This window comes from Budorcas taxicolor, chromosome 1, assembly GCF_023091745.1.
Source record: "Budorcas taxicolor isolate Tak-1 chromosome 1, Takin1.1, whole genome shotgun sequence".
NCBI classification, from domain to species: Eukaryota; Metazoa; Chordata; class Mammalia; order Artiodactyla; family Bovidae; genus Budorcas; species Budorcas taxicolor.
Genome location: NC_068910.1, coordinates 46,229,119 through 46,248,027, shown reverse-complemented (window position 1 = coordinate 46,248,027; position 18,909 = coordinate 46,229,119). Strand labels below are relative to the sequence as shown.

Here is an 18,909-nt window from a genome sequence, read left to right as displayed (position 1 = left end):
GTTCTCTTACTTTTCCTCTCTCATCATCCTCCTGTCACTTGGTCCCAAAGACATCCATCAAGACATAGAAGCATACACCGTGAGTAAGTGTAGTTCACAGGGGGAAGGCGAGGTTGCCTCAATACTTGAAAATCAATTTATGGAAGAGTCCATAAAGAGAATCTAAAGGATAGAAACCACATGACCATATCTATTGATACAAAAAGGCATTTGACATTTATCAATAACATTCGTTTCCAACTGAAAAGGGGAAGTTACAAAACCCTCCAGCTCAGAGTGTGAGTGTGAGTGTGTGTGTGAGTGTGTGTGAGTGTGTGAGTGTGTGTGTGCACGCTCTGTTGTACCCAACTCTTGCGACCCTGAGGTCTGTAGCCCACCAGGCTCCTCTGTCCATGGGGATTCTCCAGCCAAGAATACTGGAGTGGGTTGCCAGTTTCCTTCTCCAAGGGATCTTCCTGATCCAGGGATCAAACCCGTGGCTCTTGCATCTCCTGCACTGGCAGGCAGGTTCTTTACCACTAGCGCCATCAGGGAAGCCCATTGTACTTAATACAGAAAGGCTGAATGCATTCTAAAATCAGAAACCAGGCAATGGTGTTCATCTCATCACCCCTCATACACTCAGTTCAGTTGCTCAGTCGTGTCCCACTCTTTCATTACCTCATTCATTACCATGCTAAAAAAAGTCCTTGCAAGGCCAATGAGAAATAAAAGGCATACAGATCAAAAGGAAGATGGCATACTAAGGCGCAAGGTGTCCTAGGACTTGCTGACACTGATGGGCAAGGACCCAAGCCCTGTTTCTGTACTCTTCATAGAGCCTGAAGTGTGAAAACAGCTGAAGCTCAGTGGATCACAGAAACCAAAGTTTGACAGAGACCTTATATAGAATTCAGATTTCTCTATCCAGTACACTAAACTGACAAGATTAAAATTAAGACTCAAACAACCATTATCACTGAATGAAGTGGAGAGAGCAGGAGTTGATTATCTGGACTTGGCCTACTTTTCACCTTGTTCTTTTCAAAACCCCATCACTTTTGTAAGCGTCCTGGGCTAAGAAGACTTAATAATAAAAATGAAGTGTATTAATCAGGATGAGCTAGGTTATGCTGTGGTAACATGATTCACAAATGCTGGTGACTTAGAATCTCCTAGCTTTACGTCTCACTCGTGCACACAGCCACCACAGGCAGGCAGGAAAGCTATGCTCATTGTGGTCACCAAAGACCCAGCCTGAAGGCAACTCCATCTGGACATTTTCTTCCTGATCACCTCATCAGGAGAAAGAAATGTAGCAGATCACACACTGGCTCTTTGAGTTTCTACCCAGAAATAACGCATCACTTCTGCTCACGTTTCATCAGCCACAGCAAGTCTCTGGACTGCACCTGATTTCAAAGAGGGAGACGAGATCCTACCATGTGCTGACAAGGTGGGTGCCCAGGTGAACCGAGCTAACGACTACAGGACTAAAACCCCGTCGGCAGAATAAACAACTGACCAGAAAATGAGCAAAGTCAAGCACACAAAGGTCATGACTAAACTCTCTAAGCAACCCTTAATTAACCAAATGCCTGATTTTCTATTATGAAAAGCACAGAAATTCACATCTTTGAGGCTGCAATCATAGTAATGGGCCAAGTGTTTAGTAACCATGCCCCACACACAAAGATCAGCTTGTACTTGCCTGACGCTGGAATCCTCAGTGCTTGAGTCCTGATCATTTCTAGCAAAAGCATCCTTCCAAAATGAATGCTGCAGCAGGTCTGCCCAAGTCAGTCTTTATAAAACAGAAATGTTTCAAATTTATTTTAATATGATTTACCATGGAGAATTCCCAGGACATGTCCTAGTTACACATATCAGATCTGTTTCACATATTTGTTTTTATTATCTGTTTTTTTATTCTTAATTTTTAGCTGGAGGATAACTGCTTTATAATATTGTGATGGCTTCTGCCATGTAACAATGTGAATCAGTCATAAGTACACATGTCCCCTCCCTCCTGAAATCCCTATCCCCTAACCCACCCCTACAGGTTGTCAGAGAGTACTCCACTGAACTCCCTGCGTTATACAGCAGCTTCCCATTAGCTATTTTACACACAGTAATGCACATGTTTCAGTGTTATTCAATTCATCCACCCTCTCCTTCCCTAGCTGGGTCTGTTCTCCATATCTGCATCTCTATTCCTGCCCTGCCAATTTTGTAACTTCACTTTTAGAAGTTCATTCAGAAACAAACAAGATTATCAACCTCATGACTACACACAGTCACTCTTCTGTTTAGGAGTCAAAACATTATTTAACTAGATCACCCACATTAAGATGACTTCAGGCTATATCTGAAAATTAGACTCACTTTCAAAGCATTAAGTTTTACTACTGATCAATTATACCTGCGGTATACTCAGACTCAAAATGATTAAGCCTAAAATTCAAAAAAGAAACTAATTTATATCTAATTATTCAAAATTTAGGAAATGAAATTCAAACTACTTTGGTTGAAATTAAAATACAAGCGATAAAGAATTGGCAGCCGCAAGTATATATCCCTTTTATACAAACGGCTCCTAAAATTCACTAACCATTAAAATTGCCAATAAAATGGAATTTCTTTTTCATCTACCAAAGTAGCAAAAAATGTATAAGATCAACAAAGCCCACTGTATTTAACAATAGGAGGGAAGGAGCTTTCTAAAATTGCTGGAAGTATAAACCTTCCCATGTTCCTGGGATCAGCAAATGTGTCCACATTTTTAATGTTCTTATTACTCTTTGGCCAGCAACCCCATCTTGAGAAACTTATTCAAAGGAGATAACTTCTTAAGTGAACAAAAACAAAGAGAGACAAAAACATATTTGCTAAAAAAAAACAAAAAAATATTTACTAAAGCAGTCAGTATATATGATACCCTAAATCAAGGAGCACTCTCAAAAAAAAAAAAAAAAAAGCACTCTGAATGTTGTTATCATACATTATTGCATGTATATTCAACAGCCACTTAAAATGACCAAGTGAAAAAATGAAATGACCAAGCAGATATATAAAGAAACTAGGTTATGGGGTGATCCCATTTATGCAAAAAAGTATTTCATATGGAATATAAATACATAAAAATGTATCTGAAATAAGGTCCTAAAATTAAGCATATTTATATCTTACAAAAAAAAATCTGGGCGATTATCCACCAAAGTAACACTTATCCTAAAAGCATTCTATTGCAAGTACAGCAGTGTCTTACAACTTATTCAAGTATAAACATTTTCTTCTGTATACTTTCTCTCATACTTAATGCTGATACATTACATGCTATACTAAATTTATTCATTTTACACCCTGAAGTAGAGACCCCAGACATTTGTCGAAAACCTCAAGAGAACTAGTGGGAGAACCAGAATCTAGTTTCCCTTGTCTTCCAGGCCAGGGAGACCCCCACCTTCATTCCCTACTCCTTTCCGCCCTCCCCTACTCTATATCGTAAGGATTTCTAACTTTCTGCCATCCCTGCCACACAGAAGATTCACACTGTGCCTGTGACCTGTCACTGGACATTCCCAGTATGACAGGAATATCATATTGCTAAATCACATCGCATTAAAAAAGGGCTCTGTTAGTCATTATTACATTAAGTATCTTGACAGCACACCCACAGTGGGGTAGTCTAAGACAGCTTTAGCCTGAAATCCACAACGGAAACAAAAAAGTGTACTCCTTGGATTTGGGGAGTTACAAGAAAGTCTGTCAACCTATGAGGCAACTACGTGCTACACTAGAAGAAAAACGGACTTTTAAATGTCTCCTGATTAACAACACCTGGAAACAGAGCAGCCACTCAATGCAGACTCAGATTTCTTTTTTTTCCCCCAAAAAAGAGAGATCATTTGAACAGTTCTTTCTATAATAAGAACAGTACAATTTTGCAAGTACACTAAAGGAAAAAAAAAGATTCCACTGCTCAATTATGTTAAAATATTACCCATACATACCTTTTCTGAGGGTCTTTTTGAAGCAAACCATCAAGCAAATTAATAAAATCTGAAGAAGCTTTAGGACAAGAAGAATCTAGACACAAAATAATACCCAAAAAAGAAAGAAAAGTAGTTAAGTAACTGCAAACACACCCTGCATCAACATTATAATAATAGCATTTTAAGCACATTAATTATTTTTAAGAGAACACGGAATACATGAGTAACAATAAAGCCTCCACTTAATGGAGGGGGGGAGCAAAAATTTTAAACTTTGTCCCTGTACCACGATAAAACATGTATCTCAAAAACTAAGTTCTGACTAACCTCTAAACTTTCTCTTTACAACCCCAGTAAGGATCATGAGCTCACACCCTTGGCTTCAACTATTAATTATGTTTCATTTTCTGAGGCATTCTTAACCAGCTTTGCTTGATAATATACTGTGACTACAGTAGTTGTAATCTCACTTTATTTCAAAGATTTTTAACAGGAAAAGAATACACATCACAATTTTATGATACTGTCAAATTCCATTCATCTCCAAGTGTTCTATCTTTTTATATTGGCCAGATGCACACCTTGGTCAAATTATCAGTCTATAATTAAAAGAAGTGGCCCAGAAGATGATGACCAAACCCATCAAAACAGACGGTGCTATTAGGCACTGTGGCCATAGTCTGAACAAGATTCCTGTGAGATAATCACCCTCGGGCCGCCAGTGGTTTTCTTGACCAGACCTTTGATACCTTCATTCTCAGATTTCTTTACCCTGCATAAACATCTTTAACTTATACAAGAAAATAATACTTAAAGCTGTGAGTACTTAAACAAGTAAAAAATCAGAAGTCATCATTATAAGAAATAGGAATGACTGATTTCTATGAAAATTGAATTTAAAAAAAGAAAGAAATACTTTTTAAGAAATATAGACCCCTTTCAAAATGTCAAGATTTTGGGGGTTTTTTCACCTAGGATGATACTGAAAATATTCTGCATTCCTATTTCTCCCATCAATCGTTGAGGATTCTTTTTTCTTTTAAAACTCACAACCGTATTTTTCATAAAGTCGTATATTCATTTTGGGGTCTTAAGAGTCACATCTTTTGAGGAATGTAGCAAAGTGTCTTATTATGTTTGTACCTTCTTTTTCTTTCCTTAAGATTGTTAATGGTAAACACATTAATTACAATTTGTATGATTAAATTTTCAATACTTTTAAAATACTGCAACCAAATCGAGCTTAAACGCTTGAGCTTATCCGGGTAGCATTCTGATTTCTCAAGATATGAGACTGAGAAACGCTTGATTTGTTCCTATTCAAACACTACATGGGACATGAGTACATATTAAGTAAATGGTATAGACATATGAACACACCAAAACGACACAAAAGTTTGAGTTTTAAATCTTTAAACCAGACTTCTTTTGATACAGGAGGACAAAATAATTTGTATTTTTAAATGAGGGAACTTAATAGTACTCTGCTTTCTATTTCAGCATCTTTTTTAAAATGGCAAAGGGAATACTAACACTTCTAAAAATATCAATATTTGATCATTCAGAAAACACAAATTTGAGGGGTTATGAATCAACAGAAACACTTTGGGATAAAAGTGCACCGTTGGTCCGTGTAGTAAATCGACTACATTTATAGCAAAAAGAAATCCTACCTTTTGGAATAGGTGGCAAAGGATCTTCATAACAAATCTTCTCAATTAGTTCTGAGACACATTCTGAGAAGAACGGAGGCTTTCCTTAAATCAAACGAAAACTTGCAAAATTAAACAGTTTGCTACCACCAATAATTCTTAATGAATCTCAACTACAGACAGTTCAAGACTACATAATTTATAGAAAAAATATACATATATAGCATAATTGATTACTGAATGCTGAGTACACACCAGGCACACTGTCTATATTTCTGCAATTGAAAATTTATCATCCTAAAAATACAAAATTCACTTATGGATAACCATACTCCAAGAGTTGCACGGGCCACTGGACACATCTGAAAATTCACAGTCAAAGGTACCTTTCCAAGATGTTCTACTAATAATCAGTTTTCAACAGTTAGGCATATTTCAACATTCCCAACGATTACCATGAAAAATACCTCCTTGTCAAAAGCTCCTAAAAACCTGCACATGCTGAGACAACCAAGCAAGTCAGCAAAAATTAGTATATAGAAAAATCTAGAAAAATCAGCTTTTTCACCTCTTACAGGCAAACTCTTCTCAAACTACATAGGTAACCATTATGTATATGTGTCCAGCTCTGATTTTAAACTGAACCAGAATGTAATCACCTGAAAACATTTCATAGAGCAGGCAGCCCAAGGACCAGAGGTCACTGGTGATGGAGAAGTCGGTACCCCTCACAATTTCTGGAGCTGTATAGATAAGAGATCCTAAAAATAAAGGTGAAAGGACAGTTTTGTTAGGCATTCGTACTGCTGCCAACACAAATACACCTAGGAAAGACTGCGTGGTAGTCTCTCAGTTGTGTCCAACTCTTTGTGACCCCATGGACTGTAGCCCGCCAGGCTCCTCTGTCCATGGGATTTCCCAGGCAAGAATACTGGAGTGGGCTGCTATTTCCTTCTCCAGGGGATCTTCCCAACCCAGGGATCCAACCCAGGTCTCCTGCACTGTGGGCAGACTCTCTACCGTTTGAGCCACCAGGGAAGCCCAACTAGGTGAAGTGAAAAAAGACCAGAGAACACGCACACGAACAGATCTTCGTGCATATTTCACATTTTTATGTTTTCTAATTTTAAGGTCCCACTTGCCAAGAGAGCTTCCCTTGGCTCAGTCGATAAAGAATTCACCTGCAATGCAGGAGACCTGGGTTCCATCCCTGGGTTGGGAAGATCCCTTGGAGAAGATCTTGGCAACCCACCCCAGTATTCTTGCCTGGAGAATCTCCATAGACAGAGGAGCCTAGCAGGCTGCAGTCCACAGGATTGCAGAGAGGCAGACACAACTGAGCGACTAAGTACAGCACTTGCTGAGAACATGTGCTTTCAGTCCCTAAGTCGTGTCTGACTCTGCAACCCCACAGACTGCAGCACACCAGGCTCCTCTGTCCTCCACAATCTCCCAGAGTTTGCTCAAATTCAAGTCCACTGAGTCAGTGATACTACCTAACCATCTCATCTTCTGCTGCCCCCTTCTCCTTTCACCTTCAATCTTTCCCAGCATCAGGGTTTTTTCCAACAAATCAGCTCTTTACATAAGAGTCCAAAGTATTAGAGTTTCACCTTCAGCAACAGTCCTTCCAATGAATATTCAGAACTGATTTCCCTTTAGGATTGACTGGTTTGATCTCCTTGCTGTCCAAGGGACTCTCAAGAGTCTTCTCCAGCACTACAGTTCAAAAGCATCAATTCTTTGGCGCTCAGCCTTCTTTATGGTCCAACTCTCACATCCATACACAACTACTGGAAAAACCGTAGCTTTGACTAGACAGACCTTTGTAGGCAAAGTGATGTCTCTGCTTTTTAACATGCTAAGTTTATCATAGCTTTCCTTCCAAGAAATAAGCATCTTTTAATTCCATGGCTGCAGTCATCATCCGCCATGATTTTGGAGCCTAAGAAAATAAAATCTGTCCCTGCTTCCACTCTTTCCTCTTCTATTTGCCATGAATTGATGGGACTGGATGCCATGATCTTAGTTTTTTGAATGCTGAGTTTTATGCCAGCTTTTTCACTCTCCTCTTTCACCTCATGAAGAGGCTCTTATAGTTTCTCTTCACTTTCTACCATTAAAGTGGTATCATCTGCATATGTGACAATGTATTGAAATATAAAGCTTTTGAATAATCACCTGAGTAAGAGGTGTGGCACACTGAAGTGTATATTCTTTTAAATTAACAATTCAAATAGTTGTAAGAAAAGAACCTTTGGTTGTTATCAACCATATCTTGATTAGTATAGATTAAGTTATATAGAAGTCAGCACTCCAAATTCTCACTGGCTTAACTACACAAGTTTCTTCATCATGAAACTACACATCCCCTAGAGGTCAGCCAATGAGCTTCAACCCTCACAGTCAGTCCATCCAAGACCCAGGCTACATTTCAGTACATGCTTCCTCAGTCAGCAAGGTGGGGGCAAAGAATGTGGTTAACTTAACACCAGCTCTTAAAACTCCCAACTCGAAGAGACCTCTGTCCACACCTGGTGAGCTGTGGCAGGGACAATGCAAACCTACCACGCATCCAGAAGAGGAATGGGCAGCCACTGGTTAACAGTACTAGCGTTTACCATGTACACGGGACAGAGTTTAGTATTACCCAGAAATACCAAATTCCAGAGTTAGAAAGCACCCTGCTTATTGACATGAACAGCTGAGGCCTGGAAAGTACCCTCACATCCTCTAAGCCACAGAGTTGCCAAAACCCAGGGTTTCCCATCTTCCAATGAAGATGTCCTTCCCACGATGTGAGTAATCACCAATCACTAGAAAAGAGGTTAACGTGGGCCCCCCATGGGATTGTTCTTGGATTAAGCTCAGAAGTGACCAGGCATCACTGCTAAAAACTGACATTTCTCTATAACACAGCCCTCTTCCCCTTTAGAAGGGACTATTTCAAAAGGTACATTCCTTGTTTTCTATAATAAAAGCATAGTCTACAATACTCATTTTCACAGGATGCCAGTCATCCCATGGAATGATATTTGGGGATTTAAAGAGCCTTCTTCCTGGGCATGAAATTTTACTTCAACAGTAACCCTGAAAGTTAAATTTCTTTCCTCATATTTATGGGCCTCTGGTTAACCTGCTGCTCCCTATCACGTTATCTCATTCTCATCAAGGCCATGTGACCACCAGGCCCAGGGATGCCGCCCTCTCTCCCAGTGCCTTTTGCTTCCTGGTGAGTCTCACTGGTCCGAAGTCTCAAGTACTGCACCAGGAACTTAGGAAAAAAGATCTTTATCACTTCTATCAAAAGTTCTCATATAAGAAATATGACTTCCTGGTCAGGGAACTAGGATCCCGCATGCCACACGGCACGGTCAAAAGGAAAAAAAAAAAGTAGGAAAGAAAAAAGAAATTTGACTTCACACTTTCCCCTCAAGCACAGCGAGCTAACAGCCTAGGCCCCATCTCACTGTCAAAACCACCTCCCAAGAATGTACCCCTAAAAATCTTCCATTCTTGCAGAATATTAGCTACTTAACAATGCTGAATATGTACCGAGCTGCTGGTGTGTGCCAGACACCGGGGATAAGTGCTGAGGATACAGCAGGAAGGGAGACAAAATCCCCTTCCTTACGTTCTAACGAGCGGTCAGTGATGAAGTGAAGGAAAAGGCTTTGTCAGAGGTTCCCTGTGCTTTAAACGGCATTAGATCCACATGGAAAACCTTAGGTCCTAGACAAAGCCATCCATAAATCCAGGCTTCTCCTGGATCCTTATCATTTATTTTCAATACATCATTTGGCTGGCAACATAAAAGGTGGACATTTTCTCCCAAACACGGGACTTGGGTGGCCCACCACTGGACTTCTGACCTTGAAGCTCGCCTCATACCTTTCACTCTACTTTTCATGTTTTTCTTCACTACATTTTCCCCGCCGTCACCTCCTCCTTCTTCTGCTGCCACCAAGGTGAAGAACTCTTCCAAATTTTCACCTTCCACTTTGGCCAAGGAAAAATTACTAAACTTCAGTGTTCCAGGCCCTTCCAAGAGTATCTATGAAGGTGAAGAAACAAATGTGTTCAAACTCAAATTCAGTGTTATTTGCATTTCCATCCGTACCTCTTATAATCTCACTACAGAACCCTGAGTATTGGCTTTCTTACTTTATCACAACTCAGAAAATTAAACAGAATTTTTTTTTTAAAGAAAAATGCTATGCTCAGTCGCTTCAGTCGTGTCCAACTCTTTGCAATCCTATGGACTGTAGCCCGCCAGGCTCCTCTGTCCGTGGGATTCTCCAGGCAGGAATTACTGGAGTGGGTTGCCATGCCCTCCTCCAAGGGATCTTCCCGACCCAAGGATCCAACCCAGGTCTTCTGCACTGCAGGATTCTTTACTGCTGAGCCTCTGGGGAAGCCCCAAAAAGAAGCTTAGGAAATGTAACTCCAGCACTAACAGAATCAAATATTAAATTCTCCCTTCTCAGATGCAGATGAAAAATGTGCCGTAAAACCACAGAGGGAAACAGCAGTCTTTTGGGAAAGATGAAGAATGTACATAAAACAATCTACTCACGAACCCTCAGTAACAGCTGAAAGAGGATTTGGAAAGCCACCAGTCCTAGGGGTTGTAGGGTTCAGACTAAGGGTTCTGAAGTTAGAGACCTAGATTTGACCCCTAGGTTCACCACTTACTGGCAGTCTAACCTACAGAAATTACTTACCCTTTGTAAATCTCAGTCTCTTCACCTATAAAATGGGGAAAGTGATACTTCAGATAGTTTTAAGGATTGAGGTTATACATGATGCCAAGGCTTCTGACCGTGACTGCCATATGAAAAGTGCTCAAGTCTGCTAATACAATTTGTGATGATAAGTTATCTGTTGATTATTGAAACGATACCAGGAACCAGTGTTCTCTTACCTTTATCTTTTCCCTCCCTTGCAAGGGGCTTTTTGATCCTCAAAAGCAATTTAAAGTTTACTCTTTACTTCTAGTCACAGATACTAAGGATGTCAGTTAGTCTACCACAGTGACTTTTAAACTTTTTTTTTTTTTTGAGCACCTGAAGGCCTTGTTAAGACAACAACTAGTCCCTACCCTGAGAGTTTCTGATTCAACAGGTCTGGGGTGAGGCCCAAGAACCTGCATTTGTAACAAGTCCCAAGTAATGTTGATGCTGCTGGTCCAGGGAACACACTTGCAGAACCAACGGCAGGTGGCAGATAATTTTTTTTTAAGTTAGTAAATATTTTAGACTTTGCAAGCCATACATACGGTTTCTGCCCTGACTTCTCAAGTCTGCAACCACTGACAATACATAAATGAAAGGGTGTGGCTGTTTCAACAGAACTCCATTCACAGAAATAGGCATCCTGCTGGAACTCCTCCAAACCCAGCTCTAGAATAAAAGTTAACTTATAAATCAGCCTGAAGCTCCAAGATTATGAACAGCTGATATGAGACCTCATAAAAGAGCTCACATATAGGAGCTGGCAGGCACATTATACCCTCTGGGCCATATACTGCTACCGCCTATGTTTGTACAAGCATGAGCTAAGCACGGTTTTTATGGTTCTAAATGGTTGAAAAAAATGAAAATATTACTTCTTGACAGGTGAAAATTACATGAAACTGACATTTCCATGTCTACAAATAGAGGTTTTTTTGAAACAAAGTTACACCCATCTATTTACATATTGTCCACAGCTGCTTTCAGAGCTGTAACACAATTAAGCGGCTACAGTCTTCCAAACAAGGATATGAATATTTCAAATGAGAATGGCTGTTACAGAGAGTTTTTATGGAGGTTTTTTTTTTGTAGGTTTCATTATGTTCTTCTACAGATGGCCTAAAGTAACATTTAACAAGAACATATTCAACTTTTCATTTCATTAACAAAGGAAAAGAAGTAGCAACTAAGACCAGCAACACATACAATCCCTAAGAGTATGAACTTAGAAAGGCAACAGGTGCCACTGGCTGCGAGCACACTACCAGAAAACGTCCTATGAATTTCACTTAAACATAATATGTAATTCTCACTATCTCCTTGAAATGTCTACCGGCATGCACCCACCCGCCACCGCCCCGCCCCACCACCGCCCCATCACAGGCAAGAAACCTAAGGTACAAAGAGAAAGGGTAACTGGTCCAGGACACACAGCATCTCAGTATCAGTGTTGATGTGACTCAGACACTAAGCAGGTTTGTGACTCTGCAACAGTGAAACACATTTAGCAATGGGTAATTAGTTCTACCAGAAAAGAAAAATGTTTGATATAAAATAGCAGGAATCAAACACACATTGTCAAGAATGTCATTATCAAACTATAATAATGTCTCATAAGTGTGAACTATAATTTAGGAACCAAGAGTCTTATTCTATAGGTCTATTGAGCTCATCATTCACAACGTACCTCAAGAGCAATGATACTTACTCAGAATCCTGAAAGGAGGGGAGATTTCACTTTCTAAAAGGTACTTCAACAGGCTGCTAAATAGGAACCTAAAATATAATACTATGTACTCCCTTTTGTTAAAAAAAAAATGTTGACTAAAAAATTTCAAGATGCTCTAAATATATCAAAGTTGTATCTAAAAATAAAAACATCTTTGAGGAAGCATTATAGATTGAGACACAAACAGTCAGGGAATCAAAACTTTCATGAATTACCTTCCCAGGAGAAATGTCACAGAAGAGAATGCCAAGTTGATGAAGATGATGTAATCCAGTCAGCAGGTCAATCCCAAACTCTCTCACTACATCTTCTGGGAGATTTTCATCTTGAGCAATAACCATTTCTAAAGAACCACCTGCAAGTTGATTAAAATCACCCACTTTAACCCACCAGCATTACACAGTGCCTCTAGAAAGGTTCCATGCTGGGACCTGAGCATTAAAACATGATCAAATCGGTCCATCTGGACCATCTGACGGGGAAACATACTCATGAATCAACACCGGTCCAGGAGCCCTAACGGGAAGCTCCACACTCCAGAGCCAGCTGAGGGCGAATAGCTGCTCGGCCTGGAAGGATAGTCTATAAATATGCCAGTGGGGTGAAGGAAGAATCACTCTGGCACTGTGATCTCTCACTCCAGACCCCTTAGGAAAGAAACAGCTACAGAATGGTACACTTAAATCACACTGCACAGAGGATAGTCATCTTTACCCCCGTGCAAAGTTAGGTCACATTCCGCAAGTACTGCCTGACACAAAAAGGTGCTCTTCCTTAAGTGTTAGAAAATTACAAACTCTGATGTACACCACTGATGAAATAATAGGTTAGTGGCAGACACACTGTGAATTCCACGTCTATATCCTTCCAAGGTCCCTGTCTTAACTCTACCACCTAAGTGTCAGAAACAAACTTTTTTTTTTTTAGGATCAAGATTATAATTAGAAGTCAAGTTCACAGAAAAAGAAGTCTTAGCTGGCAGCCAAAAGTTCAATCAGAATTCCTGTGATGAAGGTAGGAGGCATTCTGGGTTCTGTTCATTTTGTTTGGTGGGTGAGGAACCATTCCAAACACAGGTATAAATGAGTCAGGTTGTTACAACAGCCAGGGGTCAGAAATAACTGCTGAATCAAAAAGTAAAACAGGTGGAGTCCCCTGATCACCTCAACAGTGTGTACATCTTATGAAAGAAATTAAACCACCATCTCCTCCCATTGATTCAAAAAATAAAATGCAAAATGCAAATAATTTACTATTCCAAATAAGCTTTTATAATTGCTTTATAAATTATAAGGGTCAATAGGTAAGAGACTCATAAAGCTAGAAATTATTACATTTCATCTTAATATTTAATAATTCTTTATTATTACTCAATGTATAACTATGGTTCTTCTTACATTTTTTCCTAAAGACACTGAAACTAAAAGTCCAGACAATACCTATGTATTTAGTCACCTTGCTCTCTGTATACAGTCTTGGAAAATTTATCAAGCAAGAGCTATATTATCTCTAATTATTGCCAGGTGGTGGAATTTGTTGATTCATCTATTTTTCTATATTGCTTAAGTTTTACTAATGCAAGTATCCTTTGCATAAGAATTAAAAAATAAGAACTAATTAGGTAATAGGTAGTTTACCTCAAATCTTTTATTTTTATTGAATGGAAAAACTTGTTTGATCAATCACTAAAAATTATCTCTAAATTTTATGAAGATGATTTAGTATTATTTTATACCAAAGCAAAGTTAACCCTAAACTGCATCTCTTCCTCTTACCAAACACCTTTGCTTTTTCCCTGTCCCTAATACATCAAACAACAGATGTTCAAGTTAATGTAGTCAACAGTATGCTTATATTCATAATAGAAGAAAAAGTGAAAAATAACAAAACCTACATATGTTTTTTCAAAGCAATATACAGTGACTATAATCGTAGCACCTCTTCACTCCTACCTGTGCAGAGTTCCACAACTAGCCAGAGATGATTGCTGGTTTCATACCATTCATGAAAAGTTACAATGTTCTTGTGTTTAATTTCATGGGTGAGACGGACCTATAAAAACACACAGCATTCACACTAAGAAAAAAAGTTATTAAAACCTTTGAATCTATTAAGAAACACCTAAATATCACACCTGGGAAATAGATAAGAAAACAATGGAACTTATTCAGTGGAATAAAATAATAAATAATTTAAAATATAGACATTAAGAATGATGGTTATGTGCTTACTCGGTCGTGTCTGACTCTTTGCAAACCCATGGACTGTACAGCCTGTCAGGCTTCTCTGTCCATGGAATTCTCCAGACAAGAATACTGGAGTGGCGGAGAAGGCAATGGCACCCCACTCCAGTACTCTTGCCTGGAAAATCCCATGGATGGAGGAGCCTGGTAGGCTGCAGTCCTTGGGGTCGCTAGGAGTCGGACACGACTGAGTGACTTCACTTTCACTTTTCACTTTTATGCATTGGAGAAGGAAATGGCAACCCACTCCAGTGTTCTTGCCTGGAGAATCCCAGGGACGGGGGAGCCTGGTGGGCTGCTGTCTATGGGGTTGCACAGAATCAGACACGACTGAAGCAACTTAGCAGCAGCAGCAGCATATGCTGGTAGGAATTAGAAAAGACTATGCAATCTAGATCTTTTTTACCCAGAATCTTGGAACCAGGTACTAATCCTAAGTTGTTCTTACACTTTGACTGAGCTTCTGACACTTTCTCCAGTTTGACCTTTCGGGTCCTGGTCCCCACTGGTTGACACCCACGGTGCTAAACTTTATACTCACAGGCTTTGTGAGTTTGTATGCTTCTGCTAACCTCCCTGCATCTGACCTCAATTCCACCTTCTCAAATATCTGGATTCCATCCACCTCTGTCTAGGATAGTGACAATGCCACCACCTCAGATCAAGTGGCAAAGCACAGGTCCTCAGATTCCTCTCCACCACCTCCCACTTCCTCTACCCAAGAGGAGGGCTGCAGATTGGAGGGTCAAAGTAGGACACTCTGAAGGAGACGCATTTCATGATGGGAAAGGCCATGTCCACCCATATGTGTATTTTTGCTCTTCCACTATTTTGCTCCTTCGAAGAAAAGCTGAGACGAACCTAGATAGCATATTCAAAAGCAGAGACATTACTTTTCCAACAAACGTCCGTCTAGTTAAGGCTATGGTTTTGCCAGTAGTCATGTATGGATGTGAGAGTTGGACCATAAAGAAAAATGAGCGCCGAAGAATTGATGCTTTTGAACTGTGGTGTTGGAGAAGACTCTTGTGAGTCCCTTGGACTGCAAGGAGATCCAACAAGTCCATCCTAAAGGAAATCAGTCCTGAATATTCATTGGAAGAACTGATGCTGAAGCTGAAACTCTAATACGTTGCCCACCTGATGTGAAGAACTGACTCACTGGAAAAGACCATGGCCCTGTCAAAGATGGGAGGAGAAGGGGACGACAGAGGATGAGATGGTTGGATGGCATCACTAACTTGATGGACATGAGTTTGAGCAAGCTCCAGGAGTTGGCAATGGACAAGGAAGCCTGGCATGCTGCAGTCCATGGGGTCAGAAAGAGCCGGACACGACTGAGTGACTGAACTGAACTGAACCATTTTGCTACTGATATGATAATAAAAGACCAGCACCTGCCTCAAGAAAAAAAAAAAAAAAAGAATACTGGAGTGGGTTGCCATTTCCTTCCCCAGGGGATCTTTCTGACCCAGCAATCAAACTCATATCTTCTGCATTGCAGGTGGATTCTTTATCATCTGAGCCTCCAGGGAAGCCCTAATGTGAACATACTGATCTTAAAATGTACATTTCCAATGGATTATAAGAATATTTATATACCAAAAACAAGAGTGAATTCAAAAACTCAGTAATAAAGATGCAAAAGCATGTCCATTAAAAAATATTAAGTTGCTTTGGGGATTTTTGGCTTTCCCCCTTTAAAAATCCCATTAAATATAGGAACTAAAACTACAAAAATGTGTATAGAACATCAAGACTCAGAATTGCTGATGACTGACTATCAAGGTACACTGGATCCTTGCTTTCTGATTTTCTTAAAAATAAAAAAAAATTAAAAAAAAAAAACAGAAAATCTACTGTCACTCAACACAGGCTAATGAGCCCATAATTTGTAGAAATACAGAGCTCCCTGTTTAAGAAATGGAATTTGGCACACTCCAGGAACAACTTGGTGGGCTCATATTGTAACAAAAATAAAGGAAAACTAATGTACATGACTTAGAAGACAGATGAGGAGAAAACCAGAGTGTCCAAGGGAGAATTTGAGGAGCATCTTGTAATTAATCCCCAATATAAGACCACTAGAGAACGGGGAGAACCCTGGGCAAATAAGTTTAAAGGGATCCTCGCTAATTCTGGCCAGGGAAGGGGAGGTCCTAGTGAAAAAATAAAGGAGATACAGAAACCCCAAAAGAATTCAGGCCACAGCACACTCCTCCTGACCCTCCCCATCACTCAATACTTGCCAAGGACCCACTCTTCCAGACACCTTTCTGCCCATCTCAGCCTCCACCCGGACCTCCATCACCCATGTGCAGCCTCCAGTGGCCAGTGCAGGAGATTCTGTGGCCAGTACTCGCCACAGAGGGCTACTGTGCTCTGGAGCAGCAGCCGGGATGAGCTTCAAGTGTAAAATACACACCAGACACCCAACAATCAACATCAAAATTAGAAAAATATCTCGCTGGTTGCACACTGAAAAAATAACACATGGTATTATTAATCTCATATGAGATTAATATGGAGAAGGCGATGGCACCCCACTCCAGTACTCTTGCCTGGAGAATCCCATGGACGGAGGAGCCTGGTAGGCTGCGGTCCATGGGGTCGCGAAGAGTCAGACACGACTGAGCGACTTTCCTTTCACTTTTCGTTTTCATGCATTGGAGAAGGAAATGGCAACCCACTCCAGTGTTCTTGCCTGGAGAACCCCAGGGACGGGGGAGCCTGGTGGGCTGCCATCTATGAGGTCAGAGAGTCGGACACGACTGAAGTGACTTAGCAGCACCAGAGATTAATATATATTAATAAGATGAATTTCACCTATTTATTATCCTTTTTCAATGTAGATACTATGAACTTTACAGTTAGATTTATAACCTCCATTCTATGTCTATTGGATAGCATTGCCAGATTTTTTTTTTAACTGGTAACATTATTCTCTCCCAAATCTCTTCCACACATCCTAATCCATGTCCACCACTCACTCACTTTGCAGCTCACTCGCTCCAGGACTGCAATTCTGGTTCAATCCAACCCTCCCCACAGTCTGCACACACCTAAGGCACTGAAGCGGACACAAACCACGCTGACTGCTCTGCCTTCCACTGATGACCCCCACTCTAAAGGGCCCCAGCCAGTCTGCCTCCAGGTGACCTGTTCACACCTTTTCTTTCCTCTCCTCTAGAACACTGCCTGCCGGTTTCCCATAACTGAAGACTTAAGATTCTCACCTCAGTGAAAAAGTAATCAGAAGAGAAATTCCTCCTGTTCCCAGTTCCAAATCAACCAACTAGAGAGCATCTTGTCCCATACACCTGTCTTCCCTCAACTGTCCACACGCCTTTCAAAAGCCAACACCTCCTCACGCAGGTGAGGATGGCTGTTTAAGATAATAATAAATAACAACAATGACAAAAATAACAAGTGTTGGCCACAGTGTGGAGAAATGAGATCCTTTGCACACTGTAGTGGGAATGTAAGGCCTCTGGGGAAAACCGAATCTTTCATGGGTTTGGACAAATCTGTAATGACTTGTGTTATTATAGCATCTACCATATAGAAGAGTTTCACTGCCCTAAAATCCTCTGTGCTCCGCCTATTCATCCCTCCCACTCTCCCACCACCTCCCAAACTCTGGAAACTACTGATCATTTTACTGTTTCCATAGTTTTGCCTTTTCCAGAATGTCACATGGTTGGAATCATACACTATGCAGCCTTTTCAGACTGGCTTCTCTTACCAAACAATGTCCATTTAAGGTTCCTCTGTGTCTACTTGTGGCTTGAATGCCCATTTCCTTTTATTAATGAACAGTATTCCAGTGTATATATGTTCCAGTTTATTTACTCATGGCAGGGCATCTTGATTGTTTTGATTACAAATAGAGCTGCTGTAAACATCTGTGTGCAGGTTTTTGTGTGGACCTAAGTTTTTAACTCTTTTGGCTAAGTACCAAGAGTGTGGTTATTCATTCAGAACTCTTTTCATCTTGCAAGAATGAAAATTTCTACACATTAAACAATAATTCCCCATTTCCCCTTTCCCTGGCAATCACCATTGTATTGTACTTTGTTTCTGAAAGGTACCTCATATAAGATGGCGATGGCTGCACAGGAATAGGCATATACTTACTGACAATGTCAAACCACACACTTAAAAATGGTTAAGATGATTAACTTTGTTAGGTGTGCTGCTGCTGCTGCGTCACTTCAGTCGTGTCCGACTCTGTGCGACCCCACAGACGGCAGCCCACCAGGCTCCGCCGCCCCTGGGATCCTCCAGGCAAGAACACTGCAGTGGGTTGCCATGTCCTTCTCCAATGCATGAAAGTGAAAAGTGAAAGTGAAGTCGCTCGGTCATCTCCGACTCTTCGCGACCCCATGGACTGCAGCCTACCAGGCTCCTCTGTCCATGGAATTTTCCAGGCAAGAGTACTGGAGTGGGTTGCCATTGCCTTCTCCATTGTTATGTGTATTTTTTCCACAATTAAAAAAAATAGCTAGGTTTGGTCCAAGGAGTCTGGGCTGTAAAGTGGTACAACTATGTTAAGCCCAAGTTACTCTCACCTAATAT

General features: G+C 40.5%; 1 protein-coding gene across 1 annotated transcript in view; it reads right to left on the bottom strand.

Annotated features, from left to right (window-relative positions):
- The window catches only part of ULK4 (unc-51 like kinase 4), a 487,906-nt gene that overhangs the window by 468,413 nt on the left and 584 nt on the right, over nucleotides 1-18,909 (bottom strand). The window contains exons 2-8 of the mRNA XM_052660763.1: nucleotides 14,041-14,140; nucleotides 12,304-12,443; nucleotides 9,518-9,680; nucleotides 6,286-6,387; nucleotides 5,648-5,731; nucleotides 3,993-4,068; nucleotides 1,691-1,783 (exon numbers count right to left, since the gene is read on the bottom strand). Of these exons, the coding sequence (XP_052516723.1) occupies nucleotides 1,691-1,783; nucleotides 3,993-4,068; nucleotides 5,648-5,731; nucleotides 6,286-6,387; nucleotides 9,518-9,680; nucleotides 12,304-12,443; nucleotides 14,041-14,140 (758 nt within the window). The remainder of the gene's footprint in view (nucleotides 1-1,690; nucleotides 1,784-3,992; nucleotides 4,069-5,647; nucleotides 5,732-6,285; nucleotides 6,388-9,517; nucleotides 9,681-12,303; nucleotides 12,444-14,040; nucleotides 14,141-18,909) is intronic.